Below are 23,846 nucleotides of genomic sequence, written 5' to 3' on the forward strand. Positions count from 1 at the left end.
GGGAAAGGAATCTGGATGGCAAAGGAGGGGAAGATAAGCATCTTCTAAACCTTTTGTAAGCTTTGGAACCTACCTAAAAGGAAGGTGTTAACTTGCATTTCTTTTGCTGTCGTTGGGCCTAAGCTACAGGTGTACACAGAGGAACCAGCGGGTTACTGCAGGGCAAATGAGAGGTGACGCAGGTCCTCATTCACCCGTTCAACTAATTCATGCAGAGGTCTAATGAAGTTTTTACATTTCTCTCTCTCTCTCTTTCTCCTCCTCCCCCTCACTTTCTTTTTCAAATGAAAGTAGAAAAGTAAATGGATGCAAATTCTGCTCCTGACTTCTGGAAAGTGAAGTCTAATTCCAATCCAGGCCCCATGTTGCAAGTTTGGTTAATAAATGCAATACAGTAATTCTAGAAGCTAGTAATTGTAGCAATTCAGTGTATCCCAGGACTCTCACTCTAGTTGGATCAACTCTTCTGAGCTTTTGTATAAATCCATAGTGTCACAACAGTCTTGGCCAGGTCCAGGACCTTAAAAAAAAAAAAATCCTGGTTTAAATCTGAATGAAAATACAGAATACTGTAAAGCATAGAACTTGAACACAAAGTACATTTGGGGGCTGACTCCTTATCTAGACTCATGGCATCTACCAACAGAAAACTTCTTCATAGTTCAGAGAATAGCAATTCTGTATATCAAAGAATATATAATAAGCATTGCTATAAAAAATACTGGCAGCTGTGGGGCTGCCCTTTCATAGAACTACTGGTACACAGTAACTATGTCTTTTCATGTTTTATGATTAATTATAGTCTATAAGAGAAAATACTGTGGTATATATTTGTATTTGTACTTAATTTTTACTGAAGTTTGATTTTAGCATTTACTGTTAAATCAATGATCTTACCCAGAGAAAATTATGATGACTACAATATTCTATATATTAAGTACAGCACTGGAAAATGTACTCAGTATACTGGGTTTACGATATGCAGTATTTATTTTTATTGTTATACTTGGTGCTGTTACTGAATCAATCAAGCTATATTACAAATTAGAACCATACAGTGTTTAAGGATGAACTTTTTATTCTATGTGCCTGTTACAGAATGAAAAAGGAGGGGGGAATAGTGTGTCACAAAGTTCTATGACAATTTCCATAGCTAGAAGAATTAAAAATTACGGGAGAAAGAATAACATAGGAGTAAATACCTACCAACAAATGTCCAGCAATACTATTTTCATCTGAAAATAATCTAGAAAATAAAAGTCTGTGTTGAAAGATAAGTAGTGCATCCAAATAGATCACTCCAGTTGAGTCAGCTGCTTGTGATTCTATTTTTTTTTCTTTAAATCAACAAAGGCAACTGACATTACCATTTTGTTCTTAAATAGGAAGAAAAATAACTGGGAATGACCTACCAAAATATTAATTTAAATTTTGTTTTTTCAAGCTCCTTGACTAACTTAAGTAACTAAATAAACATTTAGATATAATTTCTATTATCAGCATTTAATAGCTAATAATCATTACTCAAATTAGTTTTCCATTGATAGTAATTATATCAACAACTTGCCAAATAAAGAAATGTTCTAAGTTTGAGAAAACTATTTCAAAGTCCAGATATATAGCTTTGAACCCACACAAGCATTTTTAAGGTTAGGACATGACATGTACCAAGTATGTTTAGGGGCATTAGGATTTACTTCCTCAGTAGCCCTTAGAGTTCGTGCTGATATTAATGATCCCTCAAAGTAGATATAGATATTTATATCCAAATTCTCACACCTCAGGATTCATGTAAATAATGTATGTCAATTACTTTTGAAATTACTGCCAAAGATTAGTTTTAAAAACCATCTGATAAGGCTTGCCTCCTAACTTTTAACTTTTATTCTGAACACTCATTATAAAACCAATTACTTTATCCCTAGAAGAAGCAAATTACTTGATTATAACCCTCTACCATCTCAAAAAACTACCTGTCCCTGGACTTGCAAAGTTAGAAAGTCACGAACAGAAAACTGAAGAAGGTAGAAGAGGTAGAAAGGCATAGAGACCTTGGGTAGTCCTTCAGTTATACTGCTTAGCAACACAGCAACAAAAGAGCGATGACAGACAGCAATTGTCCTAATCTAGGTCAATACAACAGCCAAAATACTTTGTAAACACTTTCTTTGGCTCTTTCTGGAGATCAACACTGTTCTAATTAAACAGCATGAGAAGGGCTTGATAACAACATAAGAGTTCAACAATATTTACTTATCCAACATCTTTTATCCAAGAATCTTAAAATCACCTAATACTAATCATAACTCAGTAACTGAGAGAGGTAGGTACTAAGGTAAACTGCAAAGGCCAAGAACAGAAATTGGGAGTGTGTGCCACTGAATAATATTTGTGAGCTAAAGACTGCTGCCTTATATGGCTCTGAGTATGTAAAAATGAAGTATTATCTACTCTTCTTTAACAAACCCAAACTCAGCATTAACAGGATAATACCTTTTTTAAAAAAATATGTTTCATTTGTATTTGTACCTAATTTTTACTGAAGTTTGATTAAGTTTGATTTTCAGAGGACAATGTTTAGTCATTGATCTTACCCAGAGAAAACTATATTGACACAGAATTTTAGATATTACATTATTTTTAATATTATTTTAAATATTAGATTAAAGTCTATAGTATCCCATGTGCCAATTATTTGAGTTATCTTTCCATTTGAGGTGAAGGGTTTGTGTTATGCTATACACACCATCTTCCTTGTGACCAAGAGTGAATCTGTGAGATGGACACCTAAGAGAAGGTGCAATCTGTAGCCATGAATAGTTCTGTGTATGTGTGTACAGTTAACAAACACCTAAAAGGACTGAACTCTTGTCCTTAGCCTCATTAGCACCATGCACCAACTGCGTTGACTGGTTGAAACTGTTAGATAAGAGAGTGCAAACTAAAAGGAATAGGAACAAAGAAGGGTTGTATTTCATGATCTTAAGGTTTCACAGAGATGACGCAGGTTTACAATTCAAATTCCCATCTCCTGAAAAATGACTTCTTAAATAACTCAACTCTCAAAACTCAGAAGTGCAGTAATCTGAAATTATTCTAATCTAAAAACTTTAGAGAATAACCAGTTACTACAATTGATGTTCACTGTAAGGAATAAATAGCTATATAAAATACAGCTACACAAAAATAGAACTCAGTGAAAAAATAACATTTTTTAAAGCAAGCAAGATGCTTGTTTTGGATTCATATCAGTAGTGGCTAATTGGATAAATGCTAAAGATTTACATTCAAGTGCTTGAAGGATTACTGCACAGAAATTCAATTACTCAACATTTTTGCTCAGACGCCTCTCAGGCTTATTAAAGATGAGATGATGTATGAACCACCAAGAGTGGCATTTAACCCCAGCCACTTTCAAGATAATGCATACAGCTGTTAAGACATTCCAGAATGTTAAGACATTCACTGATACTAAGAGTGGTATTAAAAAAAAATAGACCTCATACAGTCTGCTGGCATTTCATACCAACCTTTGGAGGAGGTAGTAAAGTGTTGGAATTTAAAATACAAGGTCAGCACTAAGTGTAAACAATTCTAAAGCATTGTATGCAATTCTTTAAACATATGTAGTGAAAAAAATCAGAATTCATATAAAATCAGAATTTAAAAAAGCAAAAAATAGAAATATTTAGTGAATTTACTCAGATGAAGAAAACTTAAATGATACAGAACTGAAAATATTAGAAATCTATATACAATAAAAAGTGAATATAAATTAGCCAACTCCATGGACATTTCCAGTTAAGCATTCATACAAATACATATTCACCTTTTTCTTATGTATGGGAATAACACGTACACACATGACATGATTCTGGCAAAAAAAAAAATCAGAGATACTAAAAATATTCTCAAGTTTTAAGAATGGTGTGGAATAAGTTTTAACAACAACATTCTACATGAATGGAAACCCCTGATTTAATTCCATGATTTTATCATGCCAGAAGCATGGTTGGTTTTAATTTTCTTAAACAGATATTGGTATCATACACATTGGCTTATTAATAATTAAGGCATTCTGCATACACAGTATCTCAGTGTGAACAAAAAACTTTTAGTATTGATTATTTGCTATGATGGTTTAAACTTTCAAAGTCTTTCCAACATAAGAAAATAGTAGCTGCACACATTTAAGTGTTTTCTTATAAAACACAATCTTAAAAAAAGTAATGGTGATTGGTCTTTATAGTTCCTAGTAATAAGTCCTGTCTTATTTTTCACATAGTATAAATTATATTCTTACGCAGGATTGCATTAAGACCCAGTAGTTCTTAAACAATGTTACCAAATAACCATATAAATCCCAAACTGCAGCAAAGGTGAACAATCTTCATAGTGCACTTTCACCTCATTGAAGCTGAAGCTGCTCCTTTTGGATATTTTTCCACTTCAATGTGAAGTAGATCCTTAGCGTTTCATTAGTGGTTTCATTATGTGGCTTTTTAAAGGAAAAAATGGTTTTGATTTCTTCCACAGTTCACAGTTCTCAGTTGAGACATTTTTTTGGGAAATCATATAGTCCAGGGATGTTTTGAATAACCAAATGCTATTTAGTAGATGAAGTCTCTCAATGCAACTGTAATAAATAAGCATCTACATCCTTGGAGAATAAAACAAAAACATTTCATTAGCCAGCACCGTAAATACAACACATACACACACCCCATTTTCTTCTCCCTTTTGGTCACTAGCTTTGCCTGTTTCCCTTTGTGACCTTTTGAGGGCAAAAGATTTGTCTTACTCAACATTTTATCTGCACTTTTGTAGCACACAGCATGTGCTCAATAAGTGTTTGCAAAGTGCTTAGTGAATGTTTTAGTCTCTGTGATCAAACAACTCTGCTTTTATAGCTAAGCAAGATCATTACATCATTCACAGCAACTCCTTCAGTGCTATATAAACTCTAGACCAGCTTGAGGATAGCCGTTCTGATTTCTACCCTCAAAAAATTGCATTGAGGGTTTAATATTGTAAAAGAGGTTTTATCATAGGTTAAGGAACTTCATAGATCTTTTAATCACTCAATATTGTTTGTAATAATAAATACAGTATCTTAAGGTTATGTTCACAATAAAGCTTCTCCCTTTATAAAAAATTACAATTGAAAGCAAATTTCTAAGGAAACAATTTTTCAGTTCTACTACTAAGAAGACAAGACACTTCCAGAACAAGGTGATATATCACGTATTCTACTTTCTATCAACTTTTACTTCATTTTCCCTCCTATTATCAAAAGAACAACAATTAAAATTACAACAATAAAAAAACTTCAGGAAATTGATTTCTGTTCATAACATTTTCATCATTAAGAATTCTACACAGTAAAATTATACACAGTGGTAACACACTTGCTTGATACATCATTATGCTTCCTCTCATGAAGGTATTTCAAGAAGAATTTTATAAGTCCAAGACATAAATCCTCTTACTGACATCATTATGCTTCCTTTCATGAAGGTATTCCAAGAAGAATTTTATAAGTAAGTCCAAGACATAAATATAAATATTGTAATTTTTTAAACCAAAGAAAGTTTTTATATTTCTGGCTAATACCCATTTATATGATAGCAGTATGCCCAATACAAGGGTGGAAATATTTCTTAACAGTGATTTTTTTCCTGCAGTTATATTTTAACTAACAAAACTATTTCGGAGTTTAAATATTAAAATCCAAAATAACAATGTACCTTTTCCTTTGGGACAAGCAAATCAATAAAGAACGATGTCAAATTCATACTGTGATTTGAGCAATTTAACTTTCCCAAAAAAGCATGACATTAGCAAAAGCCAAGTAAAAATACCCCCAAACTGATTATTATGTTCCTCACCCCTTGCTTCCTGAGTAGCACTGTCTTTTCAGTTGCCTTCTTAACCTTTTTTCAAATATTTTTCTCTAATTGGAGTTAGGTCATTAAATACCTACTACCACATTATTTCTGTGGCTGTATATGAAACACATTCAATGACTAATTCCTGTATTCCTCGCCAAAGTCATATTCATATCCAGAGGACCTTAAGCGTTTATAAATATGAAATTGACTTTAGACGTTATTAGAGTAGTACTGAATTGGACATTTGAAAGAGTTCGTTTATGAATGTATAATACTATTACATTATGTCTAATTTTTAATTAAGCTTAAATATAGATTACCTTGGCTATATTACCAGTATATCCTGGAACCAAAGTAAGATGGTTTTCCTGTTCCCACAATCCACTTAATTGCTGTTTTAAAATCTGAATATTTCTAGGAGAAAAAAAGAAGAAAAAATGCAAATATAGTAAGATATGGACTTTGGTAGTAAATACACTTCATGAAAACAGCTTTAAAATTTTCAAGTATTTTTCAGGATACAATTATACCATTTGAAGTCAAGCAACTCTTTAAACTAGTACATGTCAATCATGGAAATTAAAGGTTACTTAGTTGTTAAAGAAAGTAAGAAAACAACAGGCATTTGGAACATTCAGACAATCGAGTATGAAGTGGGAAAGTGGGAAAATTCTGAGAGGCTACAAAGCAAATTATGGATTTAAAGGAAACTGTTGGGAGATTTTTTTTTTGTAGCTTCATGATAATCTGGCTCATTTGGTAGAATACCCACACATTTTCACATCAAGGCAATACTCAAATTATGATTATAATACAGTTTTTAGAAGTGTAATCATCCACACTGGATTCTCATGTTAATGTCTGGGAGCCAAAGGACCCCGCAGGATGACTCCATTCCTGTGCCTCAATCTTATTCCACTAAAAGCCATCTCTTTTTCTCTCTCTCACTCCTTTCTAATGGATATAAAGGTTAAACCACTGCTGTGCTTTTGCCTCCCAAAATGAAGGGTAGGATTCTGCCAGAACAATACATACAGGGGGTTACTGGGCTCTGGAATTCAACTTTTCACATATGAACAGTATCCCAATTTAATATTTCTCTGAAAATGAAGAGAATAAGTATTATATACTGATAATCATGAAATAAAATTCTCACCTAGCTTAATCAAGCTGCTTTTCCTGGAAAAAAAATTTATTAGTATGAGTTTAAAGGTATACTCACCCATCATTTATAATTTCTGTTTTGGATGATAGTTCTGACCACCATCTTTTTATGACTGCTTGAAGCCAGTTTAAACCAACTATTATATATCTGAAATGACATTTCGTTACAAAATTCAAGTGTTTTCATCCAAGAAGCCTTTAGAAAAGATGACACTCTACTCCCCTCAAAAAACACATACACACTTATCTTTCCCTTTTAAAAAATTTATTTCACTACTTTCACAAAACTATACTTTCTGTAACATGTTTATAGACAGCTTTATAATTGTTCTTTAGTCATTCCATATTCTTTTCCTAATTGGACTATAAGCTCCTGGAAAACAGAAACCATGTATGTCTCATGGAGCTCAGTCTACCACTATGCACTTATAAGGCACAAAATCAAGGATGCTGAAAGAGAAAAATGAATTGAGATTCAGATTAGCACTTACTCTTCAAATTTGCTTTTAAGTAGTGACTTTACTAGAGGCAACAAGTCTACACAGCAGCCAAGTGAGATGTATTGTTTTTCCTCCTGTAAACTAAATAAATACTAAGTTATAAAATTATGAACAGGTCATAATTTGTCCTTCTTTAAATGTACTTTTTTCTGAAAAATATTCTTTATACCTATTGGTGAGCACAGGAAGGCAATCCACCACAACTCCAAGGTCTTCTATCCTGTGGGAACAAAATTGCTTAGATAGCTGATTTCCTTATTTATTTTCATATTATAACCTTCACACTGCTTTTGAGGAATTTACTCATTCAGCAAATGATCTGAGTGTCTATGATGAGTCAGGTGTTAGGGATACAGCAGTGAACAAAGAAATAGGACTTGTATTTCAATATGTGTGTGAGTGTGGGAGGAGGTGGAGAAGGCAGGGACAGACAATAAACAAGTGAAATATATAAAGCATGTTGATGGTGGTAAGGGCTATGGAGAAAAATAAAATGGGAAAGAAGGATAGGGAATGAAGAAATACGTATTTTTAAATAAGGTAGTCAAGGAAGGCCTCACCAAGGTAACATGTGAGGAGACTTAAATACAGTGAGGAAGGTAATAGTTAAAATTTTCACTCAAAGGGGATTTTTAAAAGGTTGGTTTTCCCATAATGGTATCTCTTAGTTTTATAGATAAGAATCTTAATCAGAGAAGGTAACAGCTTTGTTCAATCTGATAAAACAGATGGTTTTCTGTATTTTGGACTCTTAGACTGAAGATAAATGTAATTTAAACCATACTGCTACTATTGAGGCTAAACATAGGAAGTTCAAATTTTTAGCCAGTAATAACATAAAAAAGAAGAGGCACTTCTAGATAATACATTGGAAATTACTTTTACTGAACAAAACCATAAACAGTCACACTTACCTCACCAAATAAGCTACAAGTTCACTTATACTTCTCTTTCTCCAGAAAGTTAAAGCTACATTCAATCTCAAATTCCTGCTGAACAAAACCTGTGTCATTGTTTCATGGTCCTGAGAAACCTGAAAGGCAGGAATCTAATTTGTTAAAAAGCACATTGAGATATGACGTGAAACCATTTTTTTCAATTAAATTATTCTGGTAGACATATTTTAAAATTAGGCAAAGATGACTCCTTTTACTGGCCCACAAAAAGGAATATTGCAGTGAACACAGTAAACAAATGATTTGAATAAATTTAGGACCTGTTTATTTTTTATCAATACTTTTTCTTATTTGCTACCATTTTCCTTTTAAATCTCAATAGTTCATAGAATAAATTATTTTTACTCACCTACAAACCTAGGATTTAATTTATAATGTGTATTAAATAAAAAGGTAAACATATAGGCTAGTCATTACCAACTAAATAGCATGAGTAGGGAACCACAGAAATTGAGTTTTGTGACAAGTATTTAAATTCATTCATTCATTTTTTTCTGTATAATTAAGGTAATATATTCCTGTTGTAAAATGTTCAAGTAGCACAAAACTTTATAAAATAGAAAGTGAATATTCTCTACTTGCCCACAAAAACAACTAACATTCCTCAGGAGTAACCACAGTTAACAGACTGGTAAGTATCTTTCAAGCCACTTTCTAGACAGAGACAAATTAGGTAGACATAAAATTAAAATATTCTAATATCTGTATTTTTGAAAACCTTGTTTTTTCACACACATTATGAAGATTTTTCAATGTCAAAACATAGATCAGTCTCATTTTTAAAAAACAATTACATATTCTCCAGTCTTTATGTACCATAATTTTGGATTGATTCTGGTTTTTCCCTATTAAAACTGTGCATCAATGAACATCCTTATGTATATAAACATGTGCACTTGTACAAGACCTTCTGTAGGATTAATTTTAGAACTGGAACAGCTAGATCCAATTTTTTTCAATAACAGATTGATATAATTCACATACCCATTTTGAATGTACAATTCAGTAATTTTTAGTATATACATTCACAGAGTTGTGCGAGCACCACCATAATGAATTTTACAACCTTTTCGTCACTCCCAAAAGAAACCCTGGACTCCATTCTCCCCTCTCTCCAGCTCCTCACAACCATTAATCTACTTTCTGTCCCTGTGACCTTACCTAATTTGGACGGTTCACATAAATTGAATCATACAATATGTGGCCTTTTTTTGTGTGTGGCTTCTTTCACATAGCATGATGTGTGAAAGATCAAGATTTATATACCGTGTAGCATATATTGGTGTTTTACTCCTTTTTAATGATCAAATAATATTCTATTGTATGGAATATGACACTTTATTTACCCATAGTCCGTTGATGGACATTTGGATTGTTTCCACTTTTGGCTATTATAAAATGTTATAAGCATCTGTTCATAAATATCTGTGTGGACTTATGTTTTCAATTCTCTGGGTATATACCTAGGAGTGCAACTGTCGGGTGAAAAGGTTATGTATATTTGAACTTTGACAAAATAATATAGCATCACTTTTAAATTTAGGTTTTTAGAGCAGGCACTAGTCAATCAGGAAAAAACATCTGAAACAACAAAAGAACAATCAATAAACCCATTAGTTAAGTGTGAGGTTAATGCAGGCTTGTGAAAAGTAGTGAAATGGGAGCAAGGTTAAAGGAAGCCCTGGAAAAAATGCCACACTGCGGCACTAATACAAATGTGAAACTGCAGCTTTAAGGCATTTTCACTGAGCATGTTTATTCCCTCAGTTCAACTGAAGAACCAACCTAGGTCCCAATCTAGGCCAGATTTCTGGACTATATAGTCACATGTTCTTTTCCTTCAGGGTATGTAGTTTCTTTGATTTTCTGATCTGTGTCAGCCTCGTCACTTCCATAACTCCATGAAAGTAGGGGTAGTGTCTGTTTTTCACCCACCAATCCATTTCTCAGAGCCTGCAGAATGCACGGCACAGCAAGGAGCCATCAGTAAATATTTGTGAATGACTTAGCATGATAGTGATCCTCTGTAACACTAAGGTTTAGGTACCTGTAGGTATCCTATTCTCCAGGGCTCATAAAATTCACTATTAAATTCTCCTTGCTCCCTCTTTTCTCACAGATACCATACACACTTCCTTCACCTCTCCTAGCATTACTAACTTTCTATTACTCCAGGGTATTTTCTTTTGGCCTCTCTGAGCAGCTTTCGGGATCTTAGCTCCCTGACCAAGGATCGAACCTAGTCCCACGGCAGTGAAAGCGCCAAGTCCTAACCACTGGACCACCAGGGAACTCCCCCAGGATCTTATTTACACAGGAACACTTCCACTGGCAAATGGAATCTTTGCATCATTTCATTATGGTTTTAGTTAATAACACTTTGTTTTCTACCTTTCTTTTGTATTATTTACTTGTAATTATTATCCTGCACATGATGCTCATTTTCATTCATCTACATACTTATGACCATTTTAATATAAAAAGATTTTTTTTTTGCTTGTATGCCACAGAAAATGCTTTTCAAACTGTCATGCCAGATAGAAACAATACTAAGTTTACCAAGTCATAGTTAAAGAAATTAAGGTAAATTTAAGCAATGTAATGTTATGTATCCATTAATTATATAATATCTTTGTATGGTGACAGATGGTAACTAGACTTATTGTGGTGATCATTTTGAAATGTACAGAAATATCAAATCACTACACTGTGCACCAGGAACTAACATAGTGTTGTAGGTCTATTATACATCAAAACAAACAAATAAACAAACTCACAAAAAAAGAGATCAGATTTGTGGTTACCAGAGGTGGGGCGTGGCTGAGGGGAAATTGGAGGAAGACAGTCAAAAGGTACAAACTTCTAGCTATAAGATAAATAAGCACTTGGGATGTAATGTACAACTTGGTAAATACAATTAACACTGCTGTATTTCATATATAAAAGCTGTTAAGAGAGTAAATCCTAAGAGGTCTCATCACAAGGAAAAAAATTTTTTTCCATTTTTAAAATTTCGTATGTATAGATGATGGATGCTCACTAAACTTAATGTGGTAATCATTTCATGATGTAGTTAAGTCAAATCATTATGTGTATACTTTAAACTTTTAAAATGCTGTATGTCAATTATATCTCAATAAAACTGGAAGGGAAAAAATTGTAGAAGTGTTATTTAATTACATGGAAAAATATTCAAATTTATTAAACACAAAAATCAAATTATCAAACAATATAATATGAAGAAAAAAAGACACAACAAAAATTTAATACTGTTATTTACAAATGTTGAAATTATGGATAATTTTTTCCTTTGGATTTATTTTCTATAACATATACAATAAACATGTAATAATTATTATTGTAAACTCGTCATGTTTATAAATTTTAACAAACCATTCTTTCAAATAACCATTAAAAAAAATGGTTTTCCTGAGGTATAATTTACATACCATAAAACTCACACACATTTAAAGTATGTAATTCAATGATTTTTAATAAATTTATGAAGTTGTGCAACCATCATCACAGTCCAGTTTTAGAACATTTCTATCACCCAAAACAATTCCCGTGAACCTGTTCAAACAACTAACTTTGCCTGAGCCAGAAGAACAGCAAAACTAAGCAGGTTTGCCTTAAAAAACTTTCCAATGGCAATTTTGAGAGCCCAGCAAAATGTGCCTGGATAACCGGCTTTCGTGGTCCACTTGTTAGGCAAGATTTCTTCTTTTCCCTTTCTTTAAGTCTCTACTGGCCAACTTTCCATTCTGGATATTTACAGCAGCTTGTTAATCATTTCATTACATCTCAGATATCACTAACTTGGAAAAGGAATAAACAACTGATTCAAATTTAGTTAATCTAGAAAATTGTCTCAGGGAGCTACAGTCTCTCAAATAGTCTGAATTCAATCAGCAGTGAACTGTTTTGCTAGTAGACTATGGCAAAGGAAAAAGCCAGTATTAAAACAGGAATAAAGTTAAGCTTATATGAATGACTTACCTCAGAAAAAAACCCACTATATTTTGATGATGGGCTTTCTGTCTGTGAAGAACCAGAATCACTGGGGCTAACCAGATATGGTTGACTACCCTGCCGCACTTGCTCAGGGAGGCGGCCTGCACAAGCCAGCTCATTCTCTTTATTTGCCATGTCACAGCCCCCGCTGTTGGGGGACTGCTTTTTTCTGTGGCAAGGATTTTGAAAAGGATGATGAACTTTCTTTCTGTGATAGATCACCTTACGTAGTTTATCTGGGCTTTTCACAGCTTGTCCAACTGTTCTGTAAAAAGAATTGATTTTCTTAAATGAAAAAGAACCATATGAAAACCTTTAAAAGGTTTTAAAGAGAAAGATTTAGTAGGCCACATTTTGTGATCACAATCCACTAAAATTAGAAGCAGAATAATTTTTTTAAATCTTAACTCTTAGATTGAAGAGGAAAATAAAAGGGAAATTACAAACCATCTGGAAAACAATGAAAAGGATGGTACTTTATACCAAAAGGAAAAAAAAAAAAAATGAAGAGGCATAATAACTAGATACTTTTAAAATGAAATGTTACAGGGCATTCAGGGAGTATGAAAATTTTAACAATTTCTAGTCACCTAACCTTTTTCTAACAAAATGACACAATAAGTGAGCAAGTTTGAATATTTTAATTTGAATCAGGCAAGTCTGAATATATATTTTAATATAAAATAAAAGAGAACACTTATTTCAATTAGGCTGAAGTACATTTAATTTGTTTGAATAAGATAAAATACTATTGAGCACATCTCATGGTTTAGTATAGTGGTTCTCAAATGTTTTGACCTCAGGACGCTTTGTACTCTTAAAAATTATTGAGGTCTCAAAAGAATTTTTTTTATGTGGGCAATATCTACTGATGTTTGATGAATCAGAAACTAAAACAGAAAATTTGTTAATTCATTTTAAAGATGATAAACTCGGGGGAATTCCCTGGCGGTCCAGTGGTTAGGACTCCACACTGCCACTGCTGAGGGCGTGGGTTCAATCCCTAGTCGGGGAGCTAAGATCCACATGCCTCGCAGCACAGCCGGAAAAAAAAAAAAAAAGAAAAAAGAAAAAGAAAAAGATAAACTCATTACATACTACATAGAATATTTTTTTAAAGATCCTTTATTTTCCAAAACAAATGAACAAAAAATATAGTGAGAAGAATGGCACTGTTTTGCATTTGTGCAAAATCTCTAATATCTGGTTTAACAGAAGACAGCTGGATCCTCATATCTGCTTCTGCATTCCATATATTGTGATATCAAATATCATGTAGCCGCTGGAAAACTCTACTGTACACTTGTAAGAGAGTGGAAATGAAGAAGGTAAATAATGTCTTAGTATTGTTATGAAGATAGTTTTGACCTCACAAACTCCTTGAAAGGCCTTTGGGACCTCCAGGGTCCATAGATCACACACTTTGAGAACCAGTGGTTTAGTAGAAAGCGCCTTTGGAGTTCGGCAGATCTGAGAGTAAATGCCGTTTTTACCACCTTCTGGATGTACAATCCTAAAGAAATCACAAATCTTTAGTTTTACTCATCAACTGTTTGGGGTAATGATACCTATCTAATATTGATATGCTTAGCACAGTGCCTGGCCCAAAGGAGTTGTTCGACAATAAATTAATATTATTATACTCAAAGACAATACTTTTTTCCCCCACTATTTTCACTCTTACCCAGTTTTCAATATTTGCTGTTTCCCACAAACTTTAAAGAAGCTCTTACCTAGTTATGTAAGCAGCCAACTGTTTTGGAGATTTCTTAACCTGAAAAATTAAAGTAGATAGTTGCAGCATATTTAAGTTCCTTAACAAAGCTATGTAAACTTTGTGATTAATGTCAACAAGTCTGAAATTGAACTATTAAATTTTTCAGATTAAAGCTTTTACTGTACTGATGCTGTACTCTCAATCATTAGTTACAACAACATTGTATGTAGGTATTTTTAACAACGCAACATACCCATCTGGCTAGTTTCCACGCTACTAGTCACGTATTATATATACACAGAGTGCTAAATAAATGAGTTGAATTTTAATATGCTTTTAAGAAATTATATCAGTGCTAATGAGCCTTGCAATGGTGAACAAAAAGCATCTCTGTGATTCCTCTAAAATTAAACTAAAATATTCAAATTATACCGTATCAAAACAATATACTGCCAAAAAGTTTTCAGAGCTTTTGGAATACAAACAGATTTCAATTATTTTATTAATTCTACTTAATTTTGGCAGATTGAGCAGAACTGTCACCCTCCCATTGTTTAAACACTTTAACCAGAAGTATCCATAGACTTAGCAGTTTAAATTGTGTCAAACTGAATGACTGTGTCTCCCCAAAATTCCTCTGTTGAAATCCTAACCCCCAGAGTGATGGTATTAGGAAGTAAGGCTTTCAGGAGGTGATTAGGTCATAAAAGTAAAACCCCATGAATAAGATTAGTGTCCTTATAACGGAGAGCCCAGAGAATTCTCTCTCTCCCCTTCTATCATATGAGGAAGTAGAGAAAAGCTATCTATAAACCAGGAAGTGGGCCATCACTGGATACCAACTCTGCTAGGGCCTTGATCTTGGACTTCTCAGCCTCCAAAACTGTGAGAAATAAATTTCTGTTGTTTATGAGCCACCCAGTCTATGGTATTCTGTTTGGGTAGCAGCCCAAACAGACTGAGATACTGTCTTACCCATTCCTAGAAACCATGGACTTACTTACCTCCTTCATGTTCTTATTAGTGAAATTAGAGATCCTTTTTCTAGGAACATCAATGAAATGATCTTCAATATTATTACAAAAGCTGCGTTTTTTAACATTGTGGGTTTCAGATGCCATAATCTCTTAAATACCTAGACAAAAAATAAAAATAATAAATGGAAAATACAAAAAGCAAAAGAGCCTGATCCTTTCCTTAACACACATAAAAATACAACAGCTCTACGCTATGTAAAAGAGGCTTACAAGTAAAGCAAAGGACATGTGGGCATACCTCATTTCATTGCACTTCACAGATATTGTGTTTTTTTGGGTTTTTTTTTTTAACAAATTGAACGTCTGTGGCAACTCTGCATCAAGTAAGTCTATTGGCACCATTTTTCCAACAGTATTTGTTCACTTCATGTCTGTGTCACATTTTGGTAATTCTCACAATATTTCAAACTTCTCCATTATTATATTCGTTATAACGATTTGTGATCAGGGATCTTCGATGTTACTACTGTAGTTGTTTTTGAGCCTTGTCCACATAAGATGGTGAACTTAATTGATAAATGTATGTGTTCTGACTACTCCACTGACTGGCTATTCCCCGCGCTCTCCCTCTCCTCGGATCTCCCTATTCCCTAAGACACAACAATATTGAAATTAGGTCAATGAATAACCCTACCATGGCCTCTAAGTGTTCAAGTGAAAGGAACAGTGGCAAGTCTCTCCTTTTAAGTCAAAAGCTAGAAATGATTAAGCATAGTGAGGAAGGCATGCCAAAAGCAAGAAGGCTGAAAGCTAGGCCTCTTGCACCAGTTAGGCAAGTTGTGAATGCAAAGGAAAAGTTCTTGAAGGAAATTAAAAGTGCCATTCCAGTGAACACACGAATGGTAAAGTGAAAAAGCCTCATTGCCGACATGGTGAAAAGTTTTAGTGATCTGGACAGAAGATCAAACTAGCCACAACATTCCCTTAAGCCAAAACCTATTCCAGAGCAAGGCCCTAACTCTCTTTAATAAAGGTTGAGAGAGGTAAGGAAGCTGCAGAAGAAAAGTTTGAAGCTAACAGAGGCTAACTCATGAGGTTTAAGGAAAGAAACCATCTGTATAACATAAAAGTACAAAGTGAAGCAGCGAGTGCTGATGTAGAAGCTGTAGCAAGTTATCCAGAATATCTAGCTAAGATAATTAATGAAGGTGGCTACACTGAACAACAGATTTTCAATGGAGATGAAACGGCCTTCTGTTGGAAGAAGATGCCTTCTGGGACTTTCATAGCTAAGAGAGAAGTCAAAGCTTGGCTTCAAAGCTTCAAAGGACAGTTTGACTCTCTTCTTAGGGGCTAATGTGGCTGATGACTTTAAGTTGAAGCCAGTGATCACTTACCATTCCCCAAATCCTAGGGCCCTTAAGAACTATGCTAAATCAACTCTACTTGAACTCTATAAATGAAACAACAAAGCCTGGATGAAAGCATATGTGTTTACAATATGGTTTACTGAAGATTTTAAGCCCACTGTTGAGACCTACTGCTCAGAAAAAAACATTCCTTGCAAAATATTACTGCTCATTCACAATGCACCTGGTCACCCAAGAGCTCTGATGAAGATGTACAATGAGATTCATGTTGTTTTTATGCCTGCTAACAGAGCATCCATTCTTCAGCCCATGGATCAAGGAGTAATTTTGACTTTCAAGTCTTATTACTTAACGAAATATATTTTGTAAGGCTATAGCAGAGTAAACTGAAAAACTTCTGGAACAGATTCAACATTCTAGATGTCATTACAAACATTTGTGACTCATGGGAAAAGGTCAAAATATCAACATTAACAGGATTTTGGAAGAGTTGATTCCAACCCTAATGGATGACTTTGAGGAGTTCAAGACTTCAGTGGAGGAAGTAACTGCAGATGTGGTAGAAATAGCAAGAGGACTGGAATTAGAAGTGGAGCTGGAAGATGTGACTGAATTGCTGCAATTTCATGATGAAACTTTAACAGATGAGGAGCTGCTTTTTCTGCATGAGCAAAGAAGATGCGTTCTTGAGATGGAATCTACTCCTGGTGAAGATGCTGTGCAAACTGTTGAAATGACGGGAAAGAATTTATATAGAATATTGCCAAACTCAGTTGATAAAGCAGCGGCAGGGTTTGAGAGGATTGACTCCAATTTTGAAAGAAGTTCTGCAGTGGGTAAAGTGGTATCAAACAGCACTGCAGGCTACAGAGAAATCATCTGTGAAAGGAAGAGTCAATTGATGCAGCAAACTTCACTGCTTATTTTAAGAAACTGCCATAGCCACCCCAACTTCAGCAACCACCACCCTGATCAGTCAGCAGCCATCGACACTGAGGCAAGACCTTCCACCAGCAAAAAGATTACGACTTGTTGAAGGCTCAGATGATGGCTAGCAATTTTTAGCAATAAAGTATTTTTAAATTAAGGTATGTACATTTTTTTAAACATAACGCTACTGCACACCTAATAAACTACATATAGTATAGTGTAAACATAACTTTTATATGCAATGGGAAACCAAAAAATTTGTGTGACTTGCTTTATTACGGTGGTCTGAAACCAAACCTCCAATATCTCTGAGGTATGAATGTAGTTCTAAGTTATACATTTTTTAAAAGCCTTAAACATAGAGGAAGCAGAAGGCAGGGGATTCCAGTAAAGTTCTTTCTGTTCTCATTCTTAAGTTGCAACCAGTTACAATAATATGGCATGTACTTTTTGCCAACACAACATGTCAATCTCCCCATTTTCCATACCACTAGCCATATATTATTAAAGTTTATGAAATCAGGTCTAATAGTAGTGGTATCTTGAGATTTGAATGCACGGAAGCCTAAAGTTTTGGAATCAAATCACTGGGTCATATACAACCATAAGCAGCCAGGGGAACCAAAATCAGACTATATATATCTGACTTGTTTTATGCCCAACCTTTAAATTTTTCTTTCATTCGTGCAGCTAGCTCTCCAAAACTTTCTTCCATCTTTGAAAAATATAACCCACATTCTTTTGTTCCTCCAATTATATCCAAAGGGCAGAAAATAGATGCTGTGACTTCATTAATGTAACAGAGGATATTAGTGACTTTCCCACTTGCACTCAGGTTTCACATAGCAAATTTATTTCAGGTCATGCCCTGAAACCCAAGTTTCTCCCTCATTCTTGTTTTAAACATTTATTGAGCATTCTTTATATGCCAGGCCCTGGAGTTAATGTAGATGGCGGACAGAGATCCTGTTCTAAAGAATCATTTAGGAAGCTTTTTGAAAATACATCTTTCTGGGCCCTAATTTCAGACTATAACTCAGCAGGTATCAGGAAAAAAGCCCAAATCAATTATATTTTTAGAAAGCCCCACAGGTATTTCTATCATTTAAAAAAATTTTTTATTGAAGTACAGTTGATTTACCATGTTGTGGCAATCTCTGCTGTGCAGCAAACTGACTCAGTTACACACATAGAGACATTCTTTTTTAATATTCTTTTCCATTATGGTTTATCATAGGATATTGAGTATAGTTCCCTGTGCTACACATTAGGACCTTGTGGTTTATCCATTCTAAATGTAATAGTTTGTATCTACCAACCCCAAACTCCCAGTCCATCCCTCTCCCTCCCTGCCCCTCCCCACAGGTTTTTCTGATACACATTCTTAGTTAAAAAAAAAAAAAAAAAAAAAAATCTGTCTTAGAGAATTTTCCAAAAATATACACAAACACAGGAAATTCTGCAATCAATTTCAGGGTATTTTACGATTTCTTGCAGCTAATTCACAGACAGCCCATCCACTTGTGCCCCCAGGTTACGAAACCTCTAGGATGAGACTTTCAAAAAAGTAAATAAATAATTGCAGTAATACAATAAGCACTCTGACAGAGGGGCACCCATGCAAGTCAGCAAATCTCCACTGAGGAAAGTCTTCTAGGGCAAATAGCACACTGAGAAAATAGCATGTGTAGAACTGAAAGGCATGAAGCAACATGATTTGTTTGGCAATCTGTTAAGTAGATGCATGTGACTAGAGCTTAGGCTGGGGGTGTGCGGCAGCAGAGTGAGAAATGAGGCTGGAGAGATAGGCAGAAGCTAGATCATAAAGGGTCTTGTCCACAAGGTAAGCTTTTTTGTTTGTTTGTTTTGTTTTTGAAAGAAAGGGGGACTTTTAGTTAAAGATAATGGACTAAACACATGCAATTATTTTTACTTTTCCCTGAAACCCTATTACAATGACAGTAAAGAAGATTTTAAAGGCATAAACCCCATAAGGGCAAAGAATAGAAGATGAGGCAATGGCAACAACATTTTGGAAACTGCAAAGCATAAGTGATAAATGACTTAGCAGATCTGAGAAAGCGAAATCCAAAAGCATCAGTGAGGAAAGGTGAAAAGCAGAATCCCCCAAAGGTTCAGAAATTGGCAATACTGAGGACCTCAAAAAGTGGGATAAAGGTGGGCTTAAGAACAAGTACAATGAATGAATATCCATTTAAGACACAGTTAAGAGTCCTAGATCCCCTTCCCCATTTCAGTAAAAAACTGGAGTTTTATTGTATGGAAAATCTAAAACAGAGTCCTTGGGATGGGAAACACCAGGCACAAATGAGGGCGAGAGGAACATATCCTAAACAGGGCGATCAAGTGAAAGTTTACATACTAAATGTTAAGACCTCTAACCTTCTTTCTAACACATGCCTCACAGAGGCTTGCAGCCAGGCTTAAATACTCCAGGGGAAGAGTACAGAAGATGCTTCTTTGGGAACTCTGATCAGTCCCAGAGGAAAAACACACACACACACACACACACACACACACACACACACACACACACAAACACACACACACACACACACACACTCCTAAAAATACTGATATCAGTGATGGTCAAAGTCCCCAAAGAACTTTTTATATCTTGATTATGGTAGTAGTTACCTGTCAAAACTCTAATAGTATGAATTTTTATTTTTTTTGCATGTAAACATCTCAATAAACCCAACTTTCAAAAAATCCTCAAGAGATAAGAACAAATTGCATCCACGAAACACAAATGAGAAAAAACAAACTGACAAAGACTCTTGGAAATTAAAAATAGGATGTAATAAGATAGCAGAAAAACTCAATAGAAGTTGGAAAAGAAAGTTGAGGGTATCTCCTAGAATGTAGGGTAAAAAGATTTTTTAAAAGAACCTGGATTGGTTTACAGAGACCAACATCCAAATAAACAGAATTTCAGAAAGAGTACAGAAAAAAGCAAAGAGGAAATCAAAGAAATAATTGAAAACTGTTCACGGTTGAAGGACATGAATTCCCAGGTTGAAAGGGCACATTGAGGGTCAGCATTGCAGATGAGAATAGACCGACAAGGCACATCGTCACATTTCAGAGCACCAGAGAAACCAGAGAAGGTGAAAACACACAATAAACAAATAAACAAACCCCCCCTAAAATCCAAACCAAGTCACATACAAATGACAAAGGCACAGAACAATGCCTTCAAAATTCTTAGGAAACCTGAAATTTTATATCCAGACTACTCACCACCTGAGTGCAAGTGTAGGAAAAAAATCTTTAGAAATTCAAAATTCCAAAAAAAATTCTTCCTGCAGCAATCTGAGAAATAATAAAAATGAGAAATACAAGAAATGGAGAGCCAACAGGAGAAATGAGAAGGGAATTCTCATGATGGTTATGAACAAAGATCCCAGGATAAAGGCTGTGCACCAGGAGTACACGACAACAATTGGAGCGGGTTAACAGACTGAAGGGAGAAGTCGTTACATAAATGAAATTGATTTATAATACCTGGGGCTCATTAGAGAGGAGATAGAGCGAACTGAGGGAGAGTCACAAGGCAGTGGCACATGTTTCAAGTGGCAAAAGAAAAGAATTGTCAGCCCAGAATCTCCTATGTGGAGGAAATATCCTTCAGAATGAAGGAGAAACCAAGACATTCTCAAATAAAAGGAAATTAAAGAAGGAATCTTAGAACATCAAGGAGACAAAAAGAAAACTATAAGGTAAATTATGTTTGATGTTTGAAGCAAAAATTATAACACTATCTGATGTGGTTCAAAATATATGTAGAAGAGCAAAAAAACCACAGTTACAGAAAGATAGAGAAGATGAAAAGGCAGAGGGCTATGTACCAGATGAAGGAACAAGAAAAAACCCCAGAAAAACAACTAAATGAAGTGGAGATAGGCAACCTTCCAGAAAAAGAATTCAGAATAATGATAGTGAAGATGATCCAGGACCTTGGAATAAGAATGGAGGCAAAGATTGAGAAGATGCAAGAAATGATTAACAAAGACCTAGAAGAATTAAAGAACAAACAAACAGAGATGACCAATACAATAACTGAAATGAAAACTACACTAGAAGGAATCAATAGCAGAATAACTGAGGCAGAAGAACGGATAAGTGACCTGGAAGACAGAATGATGGAATTCACTGCTGCGGAACAGACTAAAGAAAAAAGAATGAAAAGAAATGAAGACAGCCTAAGAGACCTCTGGGACAACATTAAACGCAACAACATTCGCATTATAGGGGTCCCAGAAGGAGAAGAGAGAGAGAAAGGACCAGAGAAAATATTTGAAGAGATTATAGTCGAAAACTTCCCTAACATGGGAAAGGAAATAGCCACCCAAGTCCAGGAAGCGCAGAGAGTCCCATACAGGATAAACCCAAGGAGAAACATGCCGAGACACATAGTAATCAAAGTGGCAAAAATTAAAGACAAAGAAAAATTATTGAAAGCAGCAAGGGAAAAACAACAAATAACATACAAGGGAACTCCCATAAGGTTAACAGCTGATTTCTCAGCAGAAACTCTGCAAGCCAGAAGGGAGTGGCATGATATACTTAAAGTGATGAAAGGGAAGAACCTACAACCAAGATTACTCTACCCGGCAAGGATCTCATTTAGATTTGATGGAGAAATCAAAAGCTTTACAGACAAGCAAAAGCTAAGAGAATTCAGCACCACCAAACCAGCTCTACAACAAATGCTAAAGGAACTTCTCTAAGTGGGAAACACAAGAGAAGAAAAGGACCTACAAAAACAAACCCAAAACAATTAAGAAAATGGTCATAGGAACATACATATCGATAATTACCTTAAACGTGAATGGATTAAATGCCCCAACCAAAAGACATAGACTGGCTGAATGGATACAAAAACAAGACCCATATATATGCTGTCTACAAGAGACCCACTTTAGACCTAGGGACACATACAGACTGAAAGTGAGGGGATGGAAAAAGATATTCCATGCAAATGGAAATCAAAAGAAAGCTGGAGTAGCTATACTCATATCAGATAAAATAGACTTTAAATTAAAGAATGTTACAAGAGACAAGGAAGGACACTACATAATGATCCAGGGATCAATCCAAGAAGAAGATATAACAATTATAAATATATATGCACCCAACATAGGAGCACCTCAATACATAAGGCAACTGCTAACAGCTGTAAAAGAGGAAATCGACAGTAACACAATAATAGTGGGGGACTTTAACACCTCACTTACACCAATGGACAGATCATCCAAAATGAAAATAAATAAGGAAACAGAAGCTTTAAATGACACAATAGACCAGATAGATTTAATTGATATATATCGGACATTCCATCCAAAAACAGCAGATTAAACGTTCTTCTCAAGTGCGCACGGAACATTCTCCAAGATAGATCACATCTTGGGTCACAAATCAAGCCTCAGTAAATTTAAGAAAATTGAAATCATATCAAGCATCTTTTCTGACCACAACGCTATGAGATTAGAAATGAATTACAGGGAAAAAAACGTAAAAAGGACAAACACATGGAGGCTAAACAATACGTTACTAAATAACCAAGAGATCACTGAAGAAATCAAAGAGGAAATCAAAAAATACCTAGAGACAAATGACAATGAAAACACGACGACCCAAAACCTATGGGATGCAGCAAAAGCAGTTCTAAGAGGGAAGTTTATAGCTATACAAGCCTACCTAAAGAAACAAGAAAAAGCTCAAGTAAACAATCTAACCTTACACTTAAAGAAACTAGAGAAAGAAGAACAAACAAAACCCAAAGTTAGCAGAAGGAAAGAAATCATAAAGATCAGAGCAGAAATAAATGAAATAGAAACAAAGAAAACAATAGCAAAGATCAATAAAACTAAAAGTTGGTTCTTTGAGAAGATAAACAAAATTGATAAGCCATTAGCCAGACTCATCAAGAAAAAGAGGGAGAGGACTCAAATCAATAAAATCAGAAATGAAAAAGGAGAAGTTACAACAGACACTGCAGAAATACAAAGCATCCTAAGAGACTACTACAAGCAACTTTATGCCAATAAAATGGACAACCTGGAAGAAATGGACAAATTCTTAGAAAGGTATAACCTTCCAAGACTGAACCAGGAAGAAATAGAAAATATGAACAGACCAATCACAAGTAATGAAATTGAAACTGTGATTAAAAATCTTCCAACAAACAAAAGTCCAGGACCAGATGGCTTCACAGGTGAATTCTATCAAACATTTAGAGAAGAGCTAACACCCATCCTTCTCAAACTCTTCCAAAAAATTGCAGAGGAAGGAACACTCCCA

The 23,846-nt window shown here is 34.7% G+C and overlaps 1 protein-coding gene across 2 annotated transcripts in view; it reads right to left on the minus strand.

Moving 5' to 3' along the window:
• Positions 1-483: 483 nt before the first annotated feature.
• Positions 484-23,846, minus strand: part of KATNBL1 (katanin regulatory subunit B1 like 1) — a 58,103-nt gene continuing 34,740 nt past the window's right edge. Inside the window, exons 2-11 of one of the 2 annotated variants that reach the window (XR_009500867.1) lie at positions 15,247-15,377; positions 14,259-14,299; positions 12,511-12,790; positions 8,470-8,588; positions 7,725-7,775; positions 7,547-7,636; positions 7,114-7,203; positions 6,212-6,305; positions 4,408-4,660; positions 484-520 (exon numbers count right to left, since the gene is read on the minus strand). Coding sequence is in view for 1 of the 2 variants with exons in the window: in XM_059913707.1 (XP_059769690.1) it covers positions 4,628-4,660; positions 6,212-6,305; positions 7,114-7,203; positions 7,547-7,636; positions 7,725-7,775; positions 8,470-8,588; positions 12,511-12,790; positions 14,259-14,299; positions 15,247-15,363 (915 nt within the window). In the remaining variant the exon portion in view is untranslated. Of the gene's footprint in view, positions 521-3,679; positions 4,661-6,211; positions 6,306-7,113; positions 7,204-7,546; positions 7,637-7,724; positions 7,776-8,469; positions 8,589-12,510; positions 12,791-14,258; positions 14,300-15,246; positions 15,378-23,846 lie in introns of those variants that run through there. The other variant, XM_059913707.1, reaches the window with a different exon arrangement.

This window comes from Balaenoptera ricei, chromosome 2 (assembly GCF_028023285.1).
Source record: "Balaenoptera ricei isolate mBalRic1 chromosome 2, mBalRic1.hap2, whole genome shotgun sequence".
NCBI classification, from domain to species: Eukaryota; Metazoa; Chordata; class Mammalia; order Artiodactyla; family Balaenopteridae; genus Balaenoptera; species Balaenoptera ricei.